Here is a 26,873-nt window from a genome sequence, read left to right as displayed (position 1 = left end):
AGCCAGGAGCTATGAATGGTCCTAATTACACACACAGGAAGACACACCTATATCAATTCCTGCTTAAAGGAAATAATTAGTCTTACTGTAACAATAATGTGAGATAAGAACTTTGTCTCTGCTTTCCCCTAGGAGGACACAACAAATCATCCATTTAAAGCGTTTGTTACCCTAAAAAAGCAAAAAAAAAAAAAACAGATACTGTTTCCTTAAAACATGTTATACAGCACAGTGCCTGTGCCGTGTGATTTGGCACCCTGACATTGTCAGGCATGCATACAAGCATGTGGGGGCCATACAAACTACCGAGTACCATTTTGAGTTGCTGCAATGACATTTTAGCAAAATGGACTAGCCTGCTGCATCATTTTTCCACTTTGATTTTTGGGGTGTCTTTATATTCAGCCCTCTGTAGGTTGATTATTTTTATTTCCATCAAACGATATTTTCGGTCCTAACACATTACCCCGTCCATATCAGTATAGATATCCAGCACAATATTTTTTTCCCCATTGAAATCTGATGTGTTTTTAAAGTGTTCCTTAAATTTTTTTGAGAAGTATATATGCGGAAGCCACACAAGGCCCCTCGGTGTAATGTGGTTGCTAAAGCTGGCCATAAACAGATCCCTGATGAACCACCCAAATTTTTGATCAGTGTGTGGCTATTCTTGCTTGACAGAAGTCATTCATTTGATTGACATTTGTCGAACTATCATACCAACATTTTTTGCCCCGCTGTCATAATGCCCCAACGGTAGGGATTCTTCCATCTACCTCGTTTGTGTGGATGTAGGAATCTGGTAGGTTTTTATATTTTTATTCATTGAGCGCTCCCATCTTTGGAACATATAAAGCAATGAATAAAGTGGGGGCAGGTACACCTTCAGGCAGCCCAGCCTAGTCAGCAAAATCGCAGTTAACTTACTATTCAGAAAAGAAAAGGAAAATTACACACTCCAAAGTTGCGTTATTTTCAGTGCAACTTTGGAGTCCGACTTTCATACGACTTTGAAGTGACTTTGATGGACCTTTTACACTCTCTGACATTGACATTGTGTCAAAGTCAGATCAAAGCAGTGCAAAAAACGTTTTTTGAAGTCGCAGCAACTTCAATAGTGTCGATTGAAATGTCTCTCAGAGATAGATGGCATTTCACATGTTCTGCGACTTGGGGTCTTACAAGTTGGATCCTAAGTCACACAAGTGTGAAAGAAGCCTTATGCTTCGTACACATGCAATGATTATCGGCCGACCGATCGTCCGACTTTTGTCCAGAGTGGTGCTTTGTTGGTTGGAATGTGCCTAGACTGCACACGAATTTTCTCGGCCAACAAAAATCTACTTCAGAAGTGATGTCATGTGCTGGTTTACTTTCCGTGTGTTTTTTCTTCTCTGAGCATGCCCAGTCTTGCTCATCAGATTTTTGTCTCCCGAAATCTGTACTGACTGACGGAAAATCGACCGTTGTGTTGACGGCCAACAAAAATTTTATAGCCTGCACACCAGATTTTTTTCGGCCGAAAAGTCAGAGTCGGTTGTCGGAAGCATCATACTAACAAGCCGAAAATCGGCCGATAATTCCCGGCCAATAATCGATGCGTGTGTACGAGGCATTAGTTGCCTACATTTGCCAATGCAGGAAAATATATGAAGACCGTGGATGACCATAATCCTCCTAAAATAGAGTGCTATGTTCAGTGACAACAGTATATATGAACTCTTACATATCTAAATAAAATTGTGAAATAATTAAAAGAGATGTGCATACGAGTGTAGAATTATACATTGAATGTTAATATACAAGTGGCAAAAAAGTAAAGATCACGAGTCCATCACAAACACCCAGTGTGTCTTCAATCCAAAAGGACTTTTCTCCAGAAGTGTTTCCTTCACTACACTTAGGAAATGTACTCAATAAAAGTGCATGCCTGTCTTGTTAGAGATCAGGCAAACACAGCTCGTACAGACTTAGCAGAGAGGAGAGTCCCACTTGATCAGCGTCTGGGCAATCCTCCACTGTTCATCCCCTTAGTGGTTCCACAAATCCCAGGATGAATGTGTAAACATCGAAAAAAGCGCACATAGTGTGAAGCCGTAACAGCATCTTTATTAATGACAATAAAAACACTCACAAAAATGTCATCAGAATATAGGCGTACAGCATAAGCCACAGTGAAGGGTTCAGTATTATAACTGCCAATGCATGTAGAAGCAACACTACCTTGCCAAGGCTCCTCTGTGTAGTGTGGTAGCTCTAATCTATGGAAGCTCCCATTTTGAATCCAAACTTTCTAAACAAAGGGCCTGTTTACTGTCCTTCAGACTTTGGGGGGCCAGACTGTGGCCATTGGGAGTAGAAAAGGTCCCAACATCAGTGGGGAAAAAACAATGCCCTATCAATGGTGTCATTGGGAGAAATTGCATCCCATATTTGGTGTCATTGGGCCCAATTGTTGGTGTTATTAGGAAGAATAGTGCTCCTTCATTGGGGGGGGTGTGTGAGTGGTGGGAGGGTGTCAGAAATTATGCTCCATTGGATCTGTGAATGAAATAATGCCCTAAGAGCCAGCTAAAAAATAAGCAAAGGGTTGCATATGGATACCACTGTTTTAGAACAATTAATACATTTATGGTAGCCTTCATGGAGTAGAGTCAGGGATCACACTTCAAAGAGAGGCATTGATGAGAGGCGTTTTTAAAGAGTTTTTTTCGGTGGTTAGTTGGTAAGATTGTGGTAAGTTTTGTAATGAGTCTACCAAATGTAAATACTAAATAGCGTACTGCTCTTGCCGATCTCTTAATGGGAACTGGGAAAAGCCATTTTCAGAAACCTAGAGAGTCATAAAACACAGTTTCACCAGGTGAAAATTATAAACCTGTACGCATTTCAGCTTCAGCTTCCTGCTGAACAACCACCACTAAAAAAATTCCCTCTCCACCTTTGTTAGGCAGACTGCAAAAAAGGAACACCAAAAACAGTGGGGCACATTAAAGAAAAGGGGTCTTTGGGTAACAAAGTTAATAACAGACACCTTCTTGTGTTTGTGATTAGGCAGGACTTATACTTTTAAAGTTTAAAACAGCTGACAGATTTAGGATTTATTTATTAGACCACTATAACTTTAATCCATTTGTGTCTTTAGTAGAGCAATGCCTGCTAATTTCACATACTGGATCAGGTGCCCATGAGGATGATATATAAACTTTCCTTGGCAAGTTATCACCTCATGGCTGAGCTGCTGCTTGGAGAAGTGCTGACAGGTGTGAGGTGAACTTGTATGAGGTCCTCTCTTCACTTACCATTCACCACCTGTCACTGAATGCTCCTTGTAGCTGCAGAAGCTGAACAGTAGACAGCGCGGAGCCACACAAAAGTGTCAGACAGCTAAGTTCTGTTGTCGAAATCAGCCGGCTGATATATTGAAAAGGTCAATATAACCTATAATGCTATCATAGCAATATACAAACAATACTATATAACTGACATTCACATAGGTTGAAAAAAGACATAAGTTCAACCAATAGGGGGAAAAAAATGAAATCCTCCATATACACAATCTTACACCCAAAGTTGATTCAGAGGAAGGCAAAAAAACAAAAAAAAGAAAAACAAAAGCAGGATTCAATTTGATCCAGTGGGGGAAAAAAAATCCTTCCTGATCTCCCAAGAAACAATAGAATATTTCCTAGATCAGCTATCCCTGGTGTTATTACCCAATAATGCTAGAATCCAGTTATATGTTGTGCACTTAGGAATGCATCCAGCTCTTTTTAAAACAATCTACTGAGCTGGCCAGAATTTTTTTGGGGGGGGGGGGGGGAGACTATTCCACATTTTCAGAGCTCTTACTGTGAAGACGACTTTCCATTTGTGGATGGTTAAATCCTATTTCCACCATCCACAAATGGAAAAGAGTGCCCACTTTTCCTCTGTAATGACCTGAAAGTGAATAACTCAACCCAAAGTTTACTCTATGGACCACTTATGTATTTATTCATTGTAATCATATCACCACTATGATATACACTTATACAGTATACTATTACAAAGTAGAATGCATTGGCTTCTATTTATTATACTGAATTCATTTGTTTGCAAAGCAAGGTCTCATCTTTAATGATTTAATGATTTTGGAGGTTAAATCCTATTTCCTCCAGAGGAAAGAGTACCCGCTTTTTCTCTGCAATGACCTGAAAGTGAATAACTTAACCCAAGTTTACTATATGGACCACTTATGTATTTTTCATTGTAATCATATCCCCACTATGATATACACAGTATACTATTACACAGTATAATGCATTGGCTGCTATTTAAATAAATTAATTTGTTTGCAAAGCAAGGTCTCATCTTTAATGATTCCTATAGGCCAGACGTCTTTATGACAACACGTTATAAGCATAGGAGTCTTATGTGTAAAACAGCTCTTCTAAATGGAGGTGCAAGGCTTAAAGGATCACTTTACCTTTCCCAAAAACTGTCTCTGCAGGTAAGGAGCACATGTGGATGAAAACCAACTGTGCAGTTTTGATTAAAGTTGACCAATGCCCCTGCTGTAGGTATAGGCCGTTCACATACTTCTCAAAGCTTGGCTAAAGAACGCACAGAGATGGCATCCCCCAGTCCTGCTTTGTTGCCAAGATGATTCCTGCCATTATAGATACTCAACTTTCCAAAGATCTCTCTTTCGCCGGCATCTTCTCTTGTGTGCCAGTTTACATGTCTCTTTGTTAGCCCCTCAAGGGACTATTTCACTCTTGTGCATGAACAGGAGCTAGCCATCCTAGCACACAGGACTGGGCCGGCCGCTGTAAGCTCAGCTGTGCATGTGAATGTGATCAGGCAGGTAGGTGAGGTTTACTGCAGAGAAGACATTGCATGAGACTTCTGCAATAAAAAAAAAACTGTTTTTGCCTACAGGTTTTAGCCCTGGATTACACCAGTGCGATTTGACAGTTTACACCGTGTTGCGACAATAGATTTGTTCAAATTGCTGCAACTAAAGTTGCAACAACTTTAAAAAAAGGTTCCTGCACTATTTCTATTTTGATGCGGATTGCATTGACATCTGTTAAATAAAGCTGCACAGATACAGTGGATTGAAAATGTACTTTAAATTTTCCACATTTTGTCATGTTACAATAAAAAACCTAAATGCGTTTTCTTGTGATTTTATGTGATAGACCAACACAAAGTGGCACGTAATTGTAAAGTGGAAGGAAAATGACAAATGGTTTTAAAAATTTACAAATTGTTTACAAATAAATATCTGAAATGTATATTCAGTCCCCTTTGTATTCAGCCCCCCCGAGTCTATAGAAGCACCTTTCACTGCAATTACAGCTGCAAGTCGTTTTGGGTATGTCTCTACCAGCTTTGCACATCTAGAGTGACATTTTTTTGCCCATTCTACTTTTGCAAAATACCTAAAGCTCTGTCAGATTGGATGGAGAGTGTCTGACAGCAATTTTCAAGTCTTGCCACAGATTCTCAATTTGATTTAGGTCTGGACTTTGACTGGGCCATTCTAACACATGAATATACGTTGATCTAAACCATTCTATTGTAGCTCTAGCTGTAAGTTTAGGATCATTGTCATGCTAGAAGGTAAAGTCTCAAGTCTTTTGCAGACTTTAATAGGTTTCGTTCTAAGATTGTCCTGTATTTGGCTCCATCCATCTTTCCATCAACTCTGACCAGCTTCTCTGTCCCTGCTAAAGAAAAGCATCCCCACAATGTGATGCTGCCACCAGCATGTTTCACGGTGGGGATAGTGTGTTTAAGGTGATGTGCAGTGTTAGTTTTCCGCCACACATAGCATTTTGTTTTTAGGCCAAAAAGTTAAATTTTGGTCTCATCTGACCAGAGCACCTTCTTCCACATTTGCTGTGTCCCCCCACATGGCTTCTCACAAACTGCAAATGGGACTTTGTATGGCTTTCTTTCAACAATGGCTTTCTTCTTGCCCATCTTCTATGAAGGCCAAATTTGTGGAGTGCACAACTAATAGTTGTCCTGTGGACAGATTCTCCCACCTGAACTGTGGATCTCTGCAGCTCCTCCAGAGTTACCATGGGCCTCCATGCTGCTTCTCTGATGAAAGCTCTCCTTGCCTGGCCTGTCAGTTTAGGTGGATGGCCATGTCTTGGTAGGTTTGCAGTTGTGTCATACTCTTTCCATTTTTGGATTATGGATTTAACAGTGCTCCGCGAGATGTTCAAAGCACATGATATTTTTTTATAACCTAACCCTGCTTGAAACTTCTCCACAACTTTATCCCTGACCAGTCTGGTGTGTTCCTTGGTCTTTATGATGCTGTTTGTTCAATAAGGTTCTCTAAGGTTCTCTAACAAACCTCTCTGAAGGCAAATGGTTCTACTAGATTTTAGTTAGGGGTATCAGAGTAAAGGGAACTGAAAAACGTTGAAAACCATTTATCATTTTCCTTCCATTTCACAATTATATGCCACTTTGTGTTGGTCTATCACATAAAATCCCAAAAAATACATTACCGTATATACTCGAGTATAAGCCGACCCGAGTATAAGCCGAGGCCCCTACTTTTACCACAAAAAGATGGGAAAAATGATTGACTCGAGTATAAGCCTAGGGTGAGAATGCAGGGCGGCGGGCATGGTGCAGGAGAATGCAGGGTACTGGCATGGTACAGGAGAATGCAGGGTGACTGGCATGGTACAAGAGAATGCAGGGTGACTGGCATGGTGCATGAGAATGCAGGGTGGCTGGCATGGTGCAGGAGAATGCAGGGTGGCTGGCATGGTGCAGGAGAATGCAGGGTGGCTGGCAGGGTACAGGAGAATGCAGGGTGGCTGGCAGGGTACAGGAGAATTCAGGGTACTGGCATGGTGCAGGAGAATGCAGGGTACTGGCATGGTACAGAAGAATGCAGGGTACTGGCATGGTGCAGGAGAATGCAGGGTACTGGCATGGTGCAGGAGAATGCAGGGTACTGGCATGGTACAGTAGAATGCAGGGTGACTGGCATGGTGCAAGAGAATGCAGGGTACTGGCATGGTGCAGGAGAATGAAGGTGACTGGCATGGTGCAGGATAATGCAGGGTGACTGGCATGGTACAAGAGGATCCGGGGTTGTGGGCATACTACAGGAGATGCATTGCTGTGGGCATGGTACAGGTGGACCATGCCCGCAGCACTGCATCCCTTGTAGTATACCCACAGCCCTGCAGAATGGCAGGTAGTGCAGCAGTTTCCCTTACCTGTTCCAGAGGCGCCTTCATTTTAAAAATGGCGCCGCCCGGCGCCGACACGTCATTGCGCACGCGCTGCCGCCGCTCGTATACTTTCGGCGGCGCGTGCGCAATGACATGTATGCGCCGGGCGGCGCCATTTTTAAAACTCAAGCACGTCGGAGCGGCCGGGAACTTTTTTTTTTTCTTGACTCGAGTATAAGCCGAGGGGGACGTTTTCAGCACAAAAAAATGTGCTGAAAAACTCGGCTTATACTCGAGTATATACGGTACGTTTTTGGTTGTAACATGACAAAATGTGGAAAATGTCAAGGCATGATAGTAGCAAGCTGCTCGTGAAATAGCACATATCTAACATTGGTGGGGTTTTATTGGTAGAGTGGGTAAAGTCCCAAATCTGTCTTTTCTGTGGTACTTTTAAGGGGAAAAAAAAAAAAAAGTTTACAAAAAAGTATTTTTCCCCCCTTTCTCCCTTCATCTCTTGTCTTCAGTGAGAGAACCCCTGAAAAATAAACCTGAAAGACACACAATGCTTCAATTATGTACAACTGATTGCTGCAGGTTGCTACTTGTAAAGCTTACTTTTATAAGGATCCATTTGTTTAATCTGTCCTGATCAGTCACTACTCCTAGCGATTATTCAATTGACGTATGACTGTGCTACTAAAGTCCCCTGTTTAGGGGACTGACGGCAAGTGGTTACATTTGCCTGCAGCAAGAGATTAAAATCGCCCAAGTGGAAAGACTATAAAACTACAATCAACATTTTATACAATTTCCATGCCAAATTCTTCAAATTTTTCATTTCAAATTTTATTAATAAAGCCCTTTATAGTTAGAGATGAATAACACTGCAGTACCTAGTAAAATGATAGCATATGTGTCATGTCACACAGACTATCACATGATATTGCAGAACGATGTTTCTCTCAAACAATGCAAAACTTCAAACCTTTGAATTAAAACAGGATCTTTAAATATTTAACTAAGCCACATGCTAACATTGTGATACTATGATCCAACTACTAGCATTATAATGGCTAAAGTGATAGCAATTAAAGAAAAAAAACAGTGCCCCTCAAGAAAACATTTTAAAGTAGAACTATGGCATCCCATTATAAAAAAGAATATTGGTGTGTAGCACTAAATTGCATCAGCATTTACAGCTCGATCTTACTTCCTATCAATACCTGTTGATCCTGCCAGTGAAGTCTATGAAATGCAGCTTCCTTTGATGGTGTGGTAACAATGTTGCACTGCTACAGAAACTGCTGTGAGCCAAGACAAATAGCCTGAATGGTCTATAGCATTTGCGTCAAACACAAGGCCGCAGGCTAAATCTGGCATGCCAGGCCATTTCAAGTGGACCTCGCACCTCTCCTGCAGCTGCAGCACTCCCTTTGTCTCTACCCCCACCTTTTCTCAGCAGTCAGCAGCAGAGAGGATGACAGAACTCCTCTGCCAGATCCTGTGCTTCTCCGTGCACCTGCGAAGAGGCTCGTCCTTGCCCCCGTCTCAGCCTTCGGCAGCAGAAAAGAGGACAGAAGTCCTCCTACAAATCCTGCGCCTCTCTGTGCAGCCGCAGCACCTGTCACCTCCGCCTCTCCTGGTTTTAGCATTCAGCAAACTCTGGCAGCTCAACTCCAGCCTTCCTCAGGTCCTCCAGACCCTGCATTTTCAGCCTCTCAGCTCTTCCCCTCAGCTTCTTCCTGGCAGCAGCACAAGACTCCTGACTTCTGATGGTGGGGAGCTCTTAACATTGGATGTAAGGAGGGGTGGGTTTGAACAGATATTTACTTACATTTTCTTTTCTTTTATTTTATTTTGTTGGATCACTATATAAAATACACACAGGCTATTGCACAACCTAATTAGCAGCGCAGCACTATTCACTTAATAACATATCTTTTACAATAGCTGTGGATAAGCTATAGAGTGCTAGCAGCAGCCAAATTATTAATCTCAGTGCACATATATTGACAGCGTGAGAGTAAAACACTATACATTGATGACTTTTTATACCGTTGATATATTGGTCAGGCAACGCACTGACGCCTTTGCGGCCATAGTGCTATATGCTGGGTGTTTGGTGTGCCCCTGTACCTTTAAGGAGGGGTGAGCTCCCTGTAGCCCATCTGCCCTCTATCAGAATGCATGTTCTTCCACTGTGGAGCCTCTTACAAGTTAGGGGTAGGGACTACAGGTAACAGGGTGGCTTAAAGGTGCCTGTAGCCCATGCATGCGTTTACAAAATGTGTGCAGACTAAACCCCTGTTTTTAACGCATACTGTTAGACAAGTCAATTTGGTTGGTCGCAGGCTGGTTGGGAAGTAGAGCTTGGAATTTTTCTTGGCCTTTTTTTGACTTGAGAGCCTTCTTTACCTGTAGCGCTGACAAGATTTCTGCTTGTGCTTTGCAAATACAGAGCTTTAGAGAGCCACAACATATCAATTTTGGAGGGCAGGGGAGGTGCTCTGAGGCCACGTATCGATAACATATGGATATTACTTGACACCTATACTAATATCACCCCAATTAGATGCTGTATGTAAATCATTAAATGCATTTTGTAACGTTATGAACTTTCTTGCAGTGAGGAGGAGCTGAACCCCTAAAAAATTGGTGTGTTGGCTCCACTCCAACCCTTTTTTGATACCAATTTTGATACCATAAAGGGGAAGAAACTTGGTATTGCATTGATAGTTCCACTTTCCTGTTTTAGACTTACAGTACATAGCTATGATTTATAGTGAGAATAGTTTTTTTATTGCATTGTGTTTTATGTCCAATTAAAGTGTTTGTGAACCCAAAATCTATTTTTCAAAACACTTGGCATCATGTCTCGTTGTATTTTCTTAAAGTACAGTAGAAGAAAAGGCTAAAATGACCATAAACCACTGCCTCCTCTCTGCTTTTAAAATGCTGCTTACTGTTTGTAAAAAATCCCAGTGTATATACCTTTACATTTTTTTAAATCTTCTTCGGAGCGATCATGTGACCGTACAGCTTTGGCACCCCTGTGTCAATGAGCGGCTGCTGCTGCGACTTTTTCTCCCCCACTGACAACAGAGGAGCAATGAAAGCTGGTGGGTGATGTCACGGCTCTGTGCAATTCAGCCCCGTTGTTGTGCTCATTGATACTGGGAAGCTGGAGTTGTGAGATCATGTAACCGCTCTGAAGTTAAAACGAAAAAAAAAAAGAAAAGACATTTAACTGTGATTTTTTTTACAAACAGTATGCAGAATGTATATAAGAAGGGGGGAGGCAACATTTAAAATCTTGGTCACGTTCGCCTTTCTTCTACTTTAAGCAAATTTTGTGTGAATGTGTTGAAAAGTTTCTTACCTGAGATCCTGCCAGTAACACTTCCCTTTGTAGGCTGACAGCGCTTAAGCCTAGGACACACTATCAGACATGCAAAAATCTGCCATATTGCTGCACTCCTTGGTAACTTTATTGAAGTATTAAAATCACATCACAGGTATGACAGGAACATAAAAGGTAACGCGTTTCTCCAAGTTTCTTCTATGCCGATTTCGAAATGTAAGAAATCAATTATTCCCCACGTGTTGAGCGCGGCAAAAGCTTGCATCCCGATGCTTTGGAAGTCGACTAGGGTGCAAACAATTAAAGACTGCATGCACAGGATGGAGGACATCAACCGAATGGAGGACCTCACCCTCACGAGGCAGCATCGCAGGGACCGATATGAAAGGATCTGGGGCTACTGGAATGTCTTTGTGCTGTCTGACAAGGGCAGGTCTCTGATGTGTGGCTAACTCTACACCTGGAGCCGCCTGTGGGGGCGTCCGTGCGGGGGGCTTCTCCCTCTGTTCCTCTTCCCCCCCCCCTCCCCGCCTTTCCTACCTCACATCCCTATCTCCTTACCCTCTCTCTCTATCTTTTCTGAGTTCTATTCTGCTTTTTTCACACTCCTCTTACTTGTTTCTCCTAACTTCTTGATAAACTCAGGGAATGACGGCCGGGAAGGATTATCTCTCCAGCTATAGTTCTTCCGTATGTTCGAGGCAATGTCGGGCTAATTTTGGTTCCGGATGGCTACGTTAGCCCTTTCCCGGTAACGGGGCGGGGCCCTACGGCTACACTAGGAACCTCATTGTCCACTGACCTAGTGATTCAGTTTGATTCTCATCTCGATGTTATGTTTGCTGTACACTTTTGACATATATGCAATTCTGTTTGCTTTTCGACTGTTATTCCTTTTCCATAAATAAAATAATTTGCCATTGACTGAGAGCGCTGATCGGGAGCCAGTCGGCTGCTAGTTTTCTAGCATGCGCGTCCAACAGAAGCAGGGTTCTGTCGGGCCGGCTGCCATACACAGGAACCGAATGTCGGCCACCGGCTAATTTCACTTGGCATTCGGCCTATGTGTACTTAGCTTAGGCCACTTCCTTGCAATTACCAGCAGGGGTGTCAACTTGCCCTGTTCACTCCTTCCAGTTGGCCATTGGGCTGCTTATTTGGTCTATTAGATAGGCAGCTCAATGAAAGACTGAAGTAGTTTGAACGGTCGGCTGACAAAGTTGCTGCTAATTGCAAAAAGGGCTAGACTTGTCAGCCTGCCACAGAAAGTGCTGTTAATGGTAGAATCCCCAGGTAAGAAATGTTGCCATCGATTCAAAATTTAGATTTTACATTTTAAAGCTTTAACCCATCCACAATGGATTTCTGAGTGCTGGGTGTAAACAATTCATTAACATAAAAACACAACAAAATATGCATAGATTTAAAAAAAAAAAAAAATAAGTGTAATGCCCTAGTATTAGGTATATATTTTAATTGCTATTATGCTTTTAACATGCAGATTCATTATTGCCTAGAAGAAAATATTCAAAAGCTGTTGCTTTTCTTGATCACAATGTATAAGAGTTCTGGTCTCAGCTCTAGGAACGCTCTCCTGAACACTATTTTTCTAAATAAATAACCCATAAATTTAACATGTTGGAACATTTCTCTGTCACTTCCCATCCCTTAAAAGTGTTCATTCTATCTCATCTATTAATCTACTGAATGCCCAGTCATTTTAAAAGTCATATAAATCAGTGGATTTGCATATCAAAATCACTTAGTACAAGGCCAGTTTTAGATTAGGAGTTAAAGCTTTTACTTTTTCCAAGCGTTAAGCCCAAGTGTACAAATGGTGTCACTCACTGCTTAGAATGTAGAGAACAAATCTTACAGATGCACTTACCTGCATGTTTTCTCGTAGATCTGTAGCTTCTCTTATAGGCTGAATTGCATTCTTGAAAACATCATCAATAGTCTTTATAAGCAAGGTCCTCATAGATGCATAATCCCTTGATTTTTTAGCCTTCCTAACAGAGAGACCCCGTTTATGAGGCTTTCCTCCACCTCTACGGTTTGTAATTGCTACATGGACAAATAATGATGCATGAAGCAAAACATCTCCAGTCAAGGATTGTAAAGGAACATGCCTGTAGCCAGGTTGGAGACATTCAAATGGGATAGTGTACTGTCCAATAAACTCATCTCCAATATAATCATCATCTAGTACCACAAATCGCACCATTGTCAGCTCAGGAAGGTTAACTTGAAATTCAAAGCTTTCATCAAAGATTGGATTGTCTCCATTTTGATGGACTGTTTTTGTCCGCTGCTCGGCACAGTCGGCAGGTATCCCATGTATCTCCACATACACATACGGATCCACAACATCTCCTTTGGCTCCTGACCCTTTGGGCTTTGGAAAATTTTGCCCACTAATAATTTTAATGTGAAGAAGTTGAGGAGAAACTCCAGGCACAGAATCTTTAGTATTAGCACTAAAGAAAGATACTTCCTCGCGCATAATGGCAGGTCGTAGAACAAACCCACAGTTTCCATTCTGACGGAACCAGCCAATGTTTAAATCCATCATTAGTCCAGGAGTCTGGAAATTCATTGCAACTATTTGGCAACCACATTTCCAAAAATCTTGAGGGTTCATGTTGCTGGAGTCAATCCTCATTGGGCTTGGGAAAATCCGAGAAAGGAACTTTTTGTTATAGTTAACAAAATCCCCAGCGTTTTCATTTGCATATTTGCCAGCTGCCACTTCATTGAAGGAGCAAACTTCCCAGTACTTCTGGTTTTGAAAAGATGATTGGAAATCCACAAACTGTACAGATTTGCAAAGGCTTACAAGGTCTGAAAGCTCTTTGCAAAGCTGAATTCGCTTAACGGGGACAATGGTTTGGTGATCTTCCCCTTCTTTGCTTACCCTCTGAGACATCTCAATACCCTCATCCTCATCTGTGACATCCCCCTCAAACCCTGAGCAATCAGGTGGAAGTTTTTTGGCTTTGATTAGTACTTTTCCTTTTAACAGCTCTGGAGATGGAAGATAGGAATTCTCAGCGTCAGGAGGAGTGGTATAAAGTTTATCTCCCAAGATTTTTTTCATATGTTGAACCATAACTTTCTGTTGCTTAATAGAACAATGGTTTTCTATACAAAGAATCAATGGGAAGTCCGATACCTGGAAGGCATATTTATTAATGACGTCAATCACACTGCGGAAGACAACCTGTGTTGTCATGTTATGTCCAGTATAGATGAAAGGCTCATTATCTGGGCCGTCCCAAACATCCAGTTCAACACTTCTGCATCCCATTTTCAGAGCACGAACATAACCAGAAATATCAGATGGACCTCTAAATTGATCTTCTATTAAGTAAGTATTATGTGATGAATTTATATAGTAATGGGACAAAGGTTGAGTCATGTCCTGGCACACTTTTTTATGTTCTGGGTCAAAAATACTGCAATCTGCAGATATAAGGTAATTTGTAAATCCATCCAAAGAAAGGCATCCTTTCTCCTGGCCTTTAGATGGTTCATATTTTTTTATGATGTCAAGACTAATTTCCTCTGTTACTTGTGCCACACCTTGCTCAGCCTCCAAAAACATCATGAGATCCTTGGTGTCCAAGTACTCCTTATTGCTTGAAAACTGAACCAGTAAAAAGTAAATCTCCGGCCTTGTGCACAGTTCATGGAAAACTTCAATAAATTCGTCTTGCGTCACATCACTATTTGTTTTTTCCTTGGATTTCTGTAATTCCTTAAATTTTAACTCAATTTTACTATTTTTAAGACCTGGGTTTAACTTTTTAATAAATTGCACTGCTTTACAAATTGGTATATGTCCCATATTCTCCTCATCAATTTCCCTGAACATTTGTGTAAGCCAAGACATTCGCATGTTGTCCTGGAAACTTTCAATCATGTCAAGTGTATGCTTTCCATATGAGATTAAATAACGTAAACCGGTTACCCAAATATTGGCAATGTCAGCAGAGTTTGCAACAAGATCTAAGGACTCATAATTTTCCCCATATATTATAGAGAAAGCACAATCTTCTGAAATCTGGTCATAAATTCCATTGCTACGAAAAATATCGGTATTTTTTCCAGTTCTGACTTCTTTTACAGATTTAATGTCAATTTTTGCTTTTTCAGAGTCTTTCTTTGAAGGCTCCCACCTCAAGGACTGCATGTCTGCATCCAAAAGGAAGTACCTGTGGTAAATTCTAGAGTTGGACCGGACTTTTTTCAGTTCAGATCCTTCGACCATTGCATTGATGCAGTCACTTGCGCTGCTGATCTTCTTCTCAGCTGGCATACTACTAAATGACACCGTCTTCTTTCTTTCTCGTTTCTGCTTGCTGCCATCCTAGGAATAAAAAAATATATATATATTAATGTTAGATACTTTTGGGTCTACTTTTAGGAACAGTATCAAGTGGTAATACTTTTTCCAAAAGAGCCTAGATCAGATGGATTAAAGGATGTTGGGGCCCTAGGCAAGGTAGTTGTTTTGCTTCCCCCCCCATGCCTTGAACTATTTTCTGGTTTACTGCAGGAAAATGAAGGCTGTGTTTGGGCCCCCTGGAAACTTACCGGGCATGTGAACCAATAACTAGGAATTGGTCTAAACAGAAACTTAACAACTGCAATAAAAATTTATTTCTGAAAGTGCAAATCTAATGCTGTTTTTTTCCCCGTCCCTTCTACTACTTTGTCAGACTGACCCAAAACATCCATGCACATGCCTGGTGTCCTAACACTGCATTTTGACATGGTTGTTCTGGGTCAGTGATCCACTACACAGCAAAATAAAGATAAGAATGGCTATACCAGAGAATACACCTTCAAAAATTAGTCAGCAATGGCAGACACCATATTTACGTTTGAGTAGGATCTTTTTAAAGCCCAACTGTAGTTAATAAATTAATAAACCAATAAAGCTGGGCTACCTCAAAACACCGAGGGGTGAATTGCTTACTGTACATTTTTGTTTCTGCCCCAGTGGAAAACTGTCTTATTTGCTTGCCTGAAGGATGCTTTGAAAGACTGTATAGTGGGCTGACATGGATGCACTGAGTCACCACTAAAATGCTTCAATTAGGAAAGCTTTCATTGCCTGTTTTATACAGAGCTGTAGTGGAGACTTAGCATGCCCAGTGGTTGTGGTAGGAAAGGTAAAGAGGTGTGTTCACACTGTGAGCAAGGATCTTAAGTTTGTGCCTCCAGAAAGGCATTGGACTTTTGTAATGGAGTTTTGAATTGAAAATCAACTTCAGTTGGCCTTTAAGGTATCAAATAAATGCATATAGCATATTTTTGACAATATGTTAGAATTCTTGGTGATCCAGGCTGGAGAAGCACTGGCTGAGGCCAGGCTTATTCACATATTCATGCACTGGGTCAGAGGGCCTTCCTTTCTCTTTTCATGTTAAAACTTTTATTTTATTTTTTGTCTATTTAACCCAACAAAAGTATGTTTAATCATATAAAAATGACACACTGCATAATAGTTTTTTACAGTGTATACCTCTTCCTTTCTCTAAAACATAGAAAAAGGAACTATTCAACTTGTTCAGTATTTACTAAATGTATTATCTTCAACTAAACTCTGTACCAACTACCTTTAACAAAGTGCGACGTAGATGTAGTCAGAAAGGTAAAACATTTATCACTGACTGCAGGCAAATAGATAAATCAATAATAGAAAGTTATATAAGGATAAAGGTATATAAAAGGAATATAAAAGGACAGAGTAATCATTGGTTATAAGTATACTCAACCAAATCAAATGACATATATATATATATATGACAATATACATAATTGACAGAATATACAACTATTCATATCAACCCCTGCCCCAGAAGAGCTTGGGAATTAAAGTTCCCTACCAGACTTACACAAGCGCACACTACCAATTTGTTTCAAAACCAATCCAAGCATAGACGGAACATATATCCTTGATTGGATTTGAATGCAAGACCCAATACTCCAAACCAAGAGTATTACCCATGGCTCCATGCCACCTACATCTACAGAAACACATGGGTATTAAATATTGACCTAGATGGTAGCTGGAAATTTTGCGAGTACTATGGTTATGCATTTGATCTCAGGACTGTATATAGAGTTCATGCTGTCCTAAGCACACATGAATGATGACAGTTATGCATGGGCTACCAATTTTTTGTTACTAAAATATGTATAGTATTATAACTTCTGATGATAAAAGTAGAATTTGAAATCAAGGGCACAATACTTTGTGCTACATGCAGGCCTGGTACTGGATTGTACAATCTGCTTATCCAGGGAAAGAGGCAATAACTCGAATTTTCATGAGCTACAGAGAGTCTTGTGACTTCTCTTTACAGCCTCTGCATCCCAACCACTAATCAGTTTTTCAGCTAGCTCTAACCAGGGGGCTCTGGTTCATAAGCGCCTAATAGTAAGTCTGCCTTTGGTTTGTTGGCAATGTAAAAGCGAACAAAAATGTTAGGAATGCACATATCAAAATTTTACAGCAGATGTCTGGAAATTTTCTAAACAAAGGGCCAGTCCCTCAGACTTTAGGAGGGCCGGGCTGTGGCCAGTAAGTGTAGACAAGATCCCAGCACCAGTGAGATTTGACAAGGCCTCAGGCTTGGTGATTAGTGTTTAAAAAAAAAAAAGAAAATTGCATAACGCCTGTGGTCAGTAGGAGGACGAATAGTGCCCCTTCACCAGTGTTAGTGGGAAGAATAATGCCCCATTGTTGGTGTTAGTGGGAGGAATAGGGCCCAATTGTTTATATCAGTGGGAGAAATGATGCCCTTATGTTGGTGTCAGAAGAAAGAATCATGCCCCATTGTTGGTGGGAGGAATATGGCCTTGTAACAATAGGAGTAATGGTGCCATGTACCAGTGGTAGGAACAGTGCTCAAAGGGCCAGAAAAAGGCAAGCAAAGGGCTGCATCTAGCCCCTGAGCTGCAGTTTGGTGACCACCGATTCAAACAAACAGCCACTAAACGCTAAAGTTCTTTAATGGACTCCCTAATGCCATTTAATATTTTGGCCACATATAATGCAAAAAACAGCATAATACATTACATTAAGATACAGAGGGGTTTAGGCCTAAAATATTAAAACAGATTTTTCTGCTTGCCTATTATTTAATACTATATCATATGGGTCCATTGCAAGCACTCTTTGTATAGCAAATGCCAAATTTTCCATGGCAACTACTATAAGTTTTTTCTGATGTAACCTATGTGTTATTTTGAGAGAACAATATCAGTTTCCCCAAATTATACATAGTAATAACCGACTACATTTCTAAGAACTCATTTTTAGAAAGCTTCCCAAAAGTGGGAACTGGTTCATCTCTTATGTGCACGTACACATTTTCCAAAGTAGTTCAAAGTGAAAATTACATTAAAAAAATTATGTATTGACTGTTGTTCAGAAACATGTTACATCTAGTTTTCTTAGGATATAAATCTCCAACCCAGAATTGTATCATGCCGTATTAAATACCTACCATTTGTAATCTAAAAATAGTCTGTATCAAACTAATAAAACATAGCACAAATCAAATGTGTTCAAGCTGAGGTGGCTTTTCTAAATCTGGCCACAGACATTAAGGAGACCACAACAAAGTTCATCGACTCTGTCAACCTAAAGTATGGCATGTAATATTTCAGGATTCTTTGAAAAAGTACTTGGAAGCTGCAGCTGTCGGTCTAGTCGGGAGCCAGGAGATTTAGAAGTAACACACTGTGCTGTGACCAGGCTCCATCGGCTAGTTTTGTGCCAACAAGAAAGTTAAGACAGGACAAGGACAAAAGAGAGAACACTGGAAAACATTACAAACTTAAACCAGTTAAATTAAAGACGACAATGTACAAGGAAGCTGTATCATATACAGAGTAATCTGCGGTACCATTACCATACACATTAGTGTGATGACAGACATTGCATGTGATTCGGAGCGCACTGCTATGATAATCACATGCGATGTCTGTGCAATTCAAATTCAGCCATACAGATTGTATGGCTGAATTTGCATTGCATTCAGACACAACTCGCACAGGACCCTTTTTTGGGTCTGCAGTAGAATCGGATCACATGATGGTTCACGCCTATGCGATCAGATTCATGTCCGAACTGACAGTTCGCACTGCGATATGCGAACTGATCTGTAGGGTGTCGTTAACTTTGTATTCACACCCCCAGCAATTCGCATATGGCAGTGTGAACTGTCTGTAATTTAAATGCATCACATATATGTGAACCGGCACTAAAGACTGGATGCTATAGCCAGATAGCCAAAATAAACTATAACAGGTGCCTAACTTTTCAAATTAATTTCTGTTGATATCAGCTAAAGTAAACATACCATATAACTTAAAGTAGAACTAAACATAATTCATGAAATCCTGCGAGCCGGAACACTTTATTGCAGAAGAGACATCCTAAGACTATTCTGCAATAACAAACCTTTACCTTTTTGAATGCACACTAAGCTGGGCATGCGCAGCTCAGCATGCATGCCTGGCACACTCCGACTGTGCCGGAATGACTGACTCCCATGCAGATGCTCGGGATAAAGTCATTCTTCGACCAGCCAATCAAGAGGCCAAAATACCAAGCACTCGGAAATATCTAGGGAGAAGATGATAGTGGCCAGCAAGAGATTTAACCTCTGCATCATTGGAATCGGACAGGTCAGAGGATCAGGTACTTAAAAGTGTTTCTCCTCTTCCCTAAAAAAAATGAGCTGCTGACCCCTGTAGTGTGGGTGCAGGCCATCTGCAAGGGATCGATTTAAATTTTCCTGGAGTTGGGCTTAAATACCAATGCCAGGGACGTCAGACCAATGGGACTAGTGATTTTAAACAGCAGGAGCCCAGCAGCAGCAGAGGACTCAATGTCCACCGGTGCCTGCCGATTACACAGTACAGAGGCAAAAGGACAATCTGCCTATGTAAACAATACAGATTGTTGTTCTGTCAGAGTTGAAGGTACTGATCCTGTGTTTCTGCTAAGCAGAAACACAGATCTTTGCCTTTCCCTAGTCAAAGCACCTCCCCCACAATGAGTAAGCACAACTTTGGCATATAGTTAACCCTTTGATCGCCCGATGTTAACTCCTTCCCCGCCAGTGTTATTAGTACAGTGACAGCGCATATTTTTTTAGCATTGAACACTGCATTAGTGTCACTGGTCCCCAAAATGTGTCAGTTAGATGTTGCGCTATAAGTCGCTGATCGGCATTATTACTAGTAAAAAAATTAATTAAAAAAATATCCAACAGTTTGTAGACACTATAACTTTTTGCGCAAATCAATCAATATAAGCTTATTGGGATTTATTTTTACCAAAAACGTAGCAGAATACATATTGGCCTAAATTGATGAAGAAATACATTTTTTTTTACTGGATATGTTTTATATCAGAAAGTAAAAAAAAATATTTTTATTTTTTTTGACTATAACGCAAAAAATAAAAAATGCAGAGGTGATCAAATACCACCAAAAGAAAGCTCTATTCGTAGGAAAAAAAGAATAAAAATGTTATTTTGGTCAAGCGTCACACAACTGTGCAAGTGTCAGCGTACACAAAAAGTGGCCTGGTCATAAAGGGGAGTAAATCTTCCGAGGCTGAAGTGGTTAAAGTGGAACTTTGGTAAGAAATTAAGTTCCACTAGATCACTTCACACTAGCCCCTTTTGCAGGTATAGCTATGTAAAACATTAAAAATAAGTGCTTATACAGTTTAAAATCCAGTTCTAGAAGAAAAACCATAATTCCTATAGCTCTATGGAAACTGTGGGTCCTGCAATGGTATATCACAGTACAAGAAACATTTATGATCCAGGGCCAGTGCAGCTGCCAAAAACATTTGGGGGAAATGTGACAAACAAGAAAAACTATTAAGCAGCGCTCTATGATCAGGACCGAAAACTGTATAGATGTAGGACAGCAGTCAATGAGAACCATGGAAAAAGGCAATAATTAATTACACCAATGACAAAGTCATTGGGAAACAATTGAAAGATTAAAATTAAAATTAAAAAAAGTGAATACTACTAGAAAACACACTGGCATGAAGGGGTTAACACCATCTGGGGGGCTCATTGGTGGAGCATGGAAGGGCGCCACAGACCATGCTGTGAAGTGTGGAAACCTGCTCTGGAGGATGTGCACCCAAGGCTGGTGGCTGAAAGCAACGGCTGTATCCAGGGACTAGTATGGCTGCAGAGTGCGGGAGGACGTGGGGTCACCCTAGGCCAAGCCAAGGGTCTAGGATACCTGCTCCAGGGAGCCCTACTGGTAGTGGGTGAGAGTGGAGGGGATGCAGGAAATGAACGCCCATGAGCCACTGTGCAATCCAGGTTATCCGTTGCTGTGACGCGTTTCGCGCGCATACGCTTTATTTAAGTCACGGAAGGAAGGCAACAGGTGACATATATACCCAATATGGGGGCAGAGAGTAGGCAGAGCCAATTAGGGAGCCTGAGGACTTGAGGGACACCTATATACTACATTACAATAAATTAAAAAAAAAATAAAGATAATAAGGGTACATAGGGACATAAAACATGACAAATATTATGTTTTAGGTTCACACCTCCGGCTCTGTGCTGATGTTACCTTGGCTCCCCTAGTCTCTGGTTTACATCCCTGCTAGGCTCTCACCCAACATCAGCAAGGTTTCCTGGCGCAGGCATCCTAGACCCTCGGCTTGGCCCAGGGCAGCCCAACATCCTCCTGCACTCCGTGGCGATACCATCCCCTGGATATGGCCGTTGCCTTCTGCCACCAGCCTTGGGTACACATCCTCTAGACCGAAATTCTGGAGTTCACAGCATGGTCAGTAGTGTCCTATGATCCACCAGCGAGCCCCCCGGATGGTGTGAATCTCTTCATGCCCGTGTGTCTTCTAGTGGTATCAACGGGCTTTTTTAATTTTAATATTTTAATTGTTTCCTTATGACTGTCATTGATATAATAAATGACTTCCTTTTTCCACTGTTCTCATTGACTGCTCTCCTACATCTAAACATCTAAACAATTTTTGGACCCTGATCATAGAGCGCTGCTTAAGTTTTTCTTGTTCAAAATCTAGTAATACACTGTCTCACCCTGCTCTGCACATGCTCAGTTGCTCTCTGTTTTTAGGCTCTGTGCCAAATTTAGCAATCAAAGCTTTAGCTACATTAGGTGATCCAATAATAGTTATAAAGTGCACCCTATATAAAAATGTTATACAAGCAATTATATATATAACCACACATATGCTTTTAATCCTCAGTATGTGCTTGAAATTGCAACAATGTCCATAAACTGTCCATCACATTTATTAGTGTTCTATACTTTAGTGAAACTTAAATTTATATTCTCCTGTGCAGACAAAAAAGCACCCAAGTGCCACCACCTTTGACACAGAACACTTTCCGGATCACCATGGTCATATTTTGGCAACATGGGGTTTATTTACTAAAGCTGGAGAGTGCAAAATCAGGCTCGCTTCTGCATAGAATGAGCTTCCAGGTTTTATTGCCAAAGTTTAATTGAACAAGCTGAGGTTAGAAGCGAATTCGTTTCTATGCAGACGTGAGTCTGATTTTGCACCCTTAGCTTTAGAGAATAAACTCCTTTGGGTCATACAATGCTTTCCCCCTTGAATGGGAAGGGGGGCCCGGACCGGTAGCTCACTCTCTGCCACCAGCAATCCTCCCACAGGTTCAGATATAGCCAAAGAAAGAAAAAATCTTGCATGGTGTAAAATCCTCCATTTTTTCAAAACTTCTCTAAAATCATATGAATGCTCACTCACATTAAAAGGTGCACAGCCTTGCACCAGGATTATTATCAATCAGCAGTGCAAGCCATGCTACACATTCAGATGCATTTCTCACCACAGTACATGTCAGCGGGATGACGTTGATTCCTGTCCAGCCCACCCAGACGCAGTGTTTCGTAGTGCTGATGTCTTCGGGGGGGGGGGGGGGGGGCGTAACTGTGCCTAATTTCTAGAAGATTCTTTGCTGACAGCCTAAAGATTTGCTGTTGTTCAGGGGCTCTGAACTTCATCAAAATGGCAGCCTCTAGCAAGAAGCAGCAGGAACAATGCTGGAGGCAATTTACAGCACACACTCATTTTGGTAGGATAAATATTATTGTGGAATGCATGTTCCCTGCTAAAGAACATTTTTTATATTTTATTATTGTTGTTATGGGTAAAGTTCCGCTTTAACCACTTGCCGACCGCCGCAAGTACATTTACTGCCCTCCTGGGCAAAGTGATGTAGTACTACGTCGCTAGCCTAGGAGCCTGTAGGGGGCGAGCGCGCGCCGCCGGAGGCGCACTCCCACCCCCGCTCATTCCCCTGCATCCCCGCGTGTGTGACCGGTGGGTCCGATGTCCGCTGGTCACTCGCGATCTCCCGGTGGAGGGGGAGAAAGGCAGGCGGCTAATGTAAACAAAGCCGCCTGTCATTCTCCCTGGTGTAACAGCAGAGATCATATGATCCTGCTATGTAGGATCGTATGTCTCTGTTGTAACATGAAAAGCCACACCCCTTTACAGTTAGAAGCACGCCCCTAGGGACACATTTAACCCCTTCCCTGCCAATGTCATTTTTACAGTAACAGTGCATATGTATAGCAATGATTACTGTAGTGATGTCACTGGTATCCCCAAAAGTGTCAAAAATGTCAGTCAAGGGTCCGATCTGTCCGCCGCAATGTCGCAGTCCAGCAAAAAAAAAAAAAAATCACAGATTGCCGCCATTACTCGTTAAAAAATAAAAAAAAACAATAAATACATAAATCTTTCCCTTACTTAGTAAACGCAATAACTTTTGCGCAAACCAATCAAAATACGCTTATTGCGATTTTTTTTACCAAAAATATGTAGCAGAAAACAAATTGGCCTAAAATGTTAAAAAATTTAGATTTTTACAATTTTTGGGGGGGTATTTCATATAAAAAATGTGAAAAATAGTTATTTTTTTCAAAATTTTCGCTATTTTTTTGTTTATAGCGCAAAAAGTAAAAATCACACAGGTGTTCAAATAGCATCAAAAGAAAGCTCTGTTTGTGGGGAAAAAAAGATGTCAATTTCATTTGGGTACAGCGTCGCACAACAGCGCAATTGTCCGTTAAAGTCACGCAGTGCCGAATCGCAAAATTGAGCAGCCAAATCCTCTGGTGGTTAATGTGTTGCTATGAAACCCAGCCTGGAAACAAGATAACCCCACCAGGATGAAACATTGCATGGTTTCACCTTCTTCGGAACTATACTTAAAGATCTTGAAATGGTTAGATGTATGCAACTGCAGACATGTTACTGTATAAAAAGGAGAAAAAATATATATATATATTGGATGTATGCCTGGCACATTTACAATTTAAAATGCTCACAGTAAATAAGAATACATGGCACAGAAAATAAAACAGAACTATAAATTAGTCTTTGTTATATACCAAAAAAAATATAGTCCTTGAAAATATAATGTGAATCCAGCAGACGTAGGCAGTACATTTTCTTTACATTGAAATGTAATGGCACCGTCAAAACTCGTCAATGTTGACCATGACATTTTACTTTAGATTCATCTATGTATCTCCAGAATCATGGTCAGAATCTAGCAATGAGAATTTACCACTGGTTTGTTTTAGCAGGAAAGTATGTAGCATTCTACAGTGCTTCTAGACGTGCATAAAAAGGGACATCGAAGAATGTTCATATGGAAAATAGAGTGCCACTGAAACCCCAAATTTGGGGCATTCTGCTGGGCTCTTTCAGCTGGTCCCATTGTTTTAAACGGGTGGCTGTCCACATCTTTTACTTATGGGTTCAAGGACCAGGAGTGGTGGGAACACAAGCTGATCAAAATCTGAATGGTATATTTTTCCAGCTTTTAGGGTACTGGAGTGCTGTACAACATATGTGACCATTTTGAATCATGATTATAGAATGATCTATACAACTGACACGTTATGAGATCATATACACTATATGTGTAATATATTGTATGGTTCTATTTAGACAACAGTCTTAAAAGAGAAATTTGGGCTATTTAAAAAAAGATGCATACTCCTCTCCATGCTGCAGCATCAGTCTGATGCTGCAACTGTCCCCCACCGGCTCTAAGCCCGAGAAATGAGCGATCAATCACATGGCCACTCAGTTCTTGGACTTCTCAGAGTGGAGAGCAGTGAATGTCAGTTACTGTTCTCCGCTCTGCCCCTTCAGCGCTCAGTAGAGCACTGGGCTGGAGAGGGGGGCGGGAGCAACTGTCAATCAGGAGGCCAGGTGGATACAGAAAATATGGTTGGGATCCTTTCAGAGCCTGCAGCTTTGCGACGTCAGCTGATTGAGGACTTTGGACCGTTGTTGGCGGATTCTGGGTCAGAGAACAAAAGGTAAGTGCACTCCTATGATCCAAAAGAGAAGAAGTATGGGCAAAAAAAAGCTTTGGCCAATGCCATACTTCTCTTTCAACAGTTTAGTGCAGCAGAGAACCCATAAAATAGGTTTTAGTGCACTATGGCCTGTCTGTAATCTGTATGATGTGACATTCTTGCATTTCCCTTCCAGCAGCAAAGTATCGTTGAAACTTGAAATATTCAACTTTTGTCCTGATAAGCTACGTACTTCCAACAATATACAAGTGAGAACTGCTAAGCCGTTTGATACTACTTTTAGAGCAGTTTGGCACATTCGTTAGAAACTGGAAACCCCTATAGGCCATGACTGCTTTACATGGCAATGTCATTGATCAGGAGACATTTAGGAAAGATGCACAGCATCGACCATGTCATTATGACAGGACAGCGGTCTGCATGTGTAGCTGCCAAAATATTTTTGGTTGAAAATTTAATCTTTATTTGCATAAAAGATATACAAAAAACAATACTTTGTTGGGGTACATTCTCCCCTGTACTGCGACGCAACGCATAAATACACTACATTACAATACATTTCCGGTCATACAAATAAATACATTCAATCAAATACATTCATTCTGCAGTATGATGCCTGATGTGTTGTGCGGAGTAAGGATACCCCGTGCCATCACATCATGCATGACGCCGCAATACCCCTAAAGAATGAAACTAAAAAACGTTGTCTATACGATGCATTACTGAAACGATATCAATATAATATAACATTTCAAAAAAGCAACAGGTGTGATGGGGGGGGGGTGGGAGAGCGGGGTAAGGGGAGGGGAGTGAAATCACAAGCCCGAAGCTTTATTGAATGGACAGAGACAAACAAGGGAGAGTGGGGGAAGGGGAAATCTTCAGACCTCCTCTTCCTCCATGAGATGAATCAAGTTATAGTCTCTGAGCAGACTGTGAACCAGTCTGCGACAGTCCTCAATGGACATCCTCTCCCGCTGGTGGATAAGGCGATTTCTGGCGCACAATAAAGCGTCCTTAAAGCAACACAACACCCGCCAGGCGTTGTCAATGTCCTCCTGTGAAAATGTTCCGTGAAAAAGTCCATTCAGCACAGCGAAATGTGTGATGGCAGTCTGTGGAACAAAGTCTCTAAGTTCAGGTTCCAAGGCCCTCAACAGGCTCTGTGCAAATGAGCACTCCCAGAAAACGTGAAAAGACGTTTCCTCATGAATGATGCAAAAAGGGCAGTGCCTGTATCTGCACAAGTTTCTGGCATGCATAAATGTCCTGAGCGGCAGTCCCCCCTGGATTGCTATCCACGCCAGATCTTTATGCCTGTTGGTGAGTCTCTTTGAAGAAACATTCCTCCAGACCACTTTGCAAGTGGCTGAAGGGAGGCCTGGAACAGTCTCAGCAATGTCTGATGCTCTGATCAACTTGTAGTTTTTGGCTTCCACAAGTCGGGCTTAACTCCATGCAGCCCCCGCTCCTTGATGAACTTGAAAGTGTCCAAGTAGTACCAAGGAGTGTCCCAGTTGTAGGGGATGGAACTGTCCCATTTGTCCCATTCACGGGACCTCCAGAGAGGCAGGAGGAAAAAACGGGACATGGAGTTGCCGCCAGAGTCCAAAGTTCTGTCCACTAATGTTCTGCGGATGCAGTTACAGGCAAAGAACACCCCCAGTAATGTTGCGATCTCGGGCACGCCCTTACCGCCCTTGAGGGGTTCCTTGAACATGACTGCCCGCTTCACTCTGTCCATCTTGGAGCCCCAGATGAAGTGGAACACCGCCCTGCCAAAATATGCTCAACAAAAATACATTTGTAACGTGTAACGTGTGCTGGAAAACCATGCACCTCGATTTGCAGACTCTGGAAAAATATTTCCTGATATAGTCACAGACAGCATTGAA

General features: G+C 41.4%; 1 protein-coding gene across 1 annotated transcript in view; it reads right to left on the bottom strand.

Annotated features, from left to right (window-relative positions):
• Positions 1–26,873, bottom strand: part of PLCL2 (phospholipase C like 2) — a 312,705-nt gene that overhangs the window by 123,789 nt on the left and 162,043 nt on the right. Inside the window, exon 3 of the mRNA XM_082257834.1 lies at positions 12,449–14,932. Coding sequence (XP_082113960.1) covers positions 12,449–14,932 — 2,484 coding nt within the window. The remainder of the gene's footprint in view (positions 1–12,448; positions 14,933–26,873) is intronic.

This window comes from Pelophylax lessonae (genome assembly GCF_965119305.1).
Source record: "Pelophylax lessonae genome assembly, chromosome: 5".
Taxonomy (NCBI): Eukaryota; Metazoa; Chordata; class Amphibia; order Anura; family Ranidae; genus Pelophylax; species Pelophylax lessonae.
This window is presented reverse-complemented; position numbering and strand designations above follow the sequence as displayed.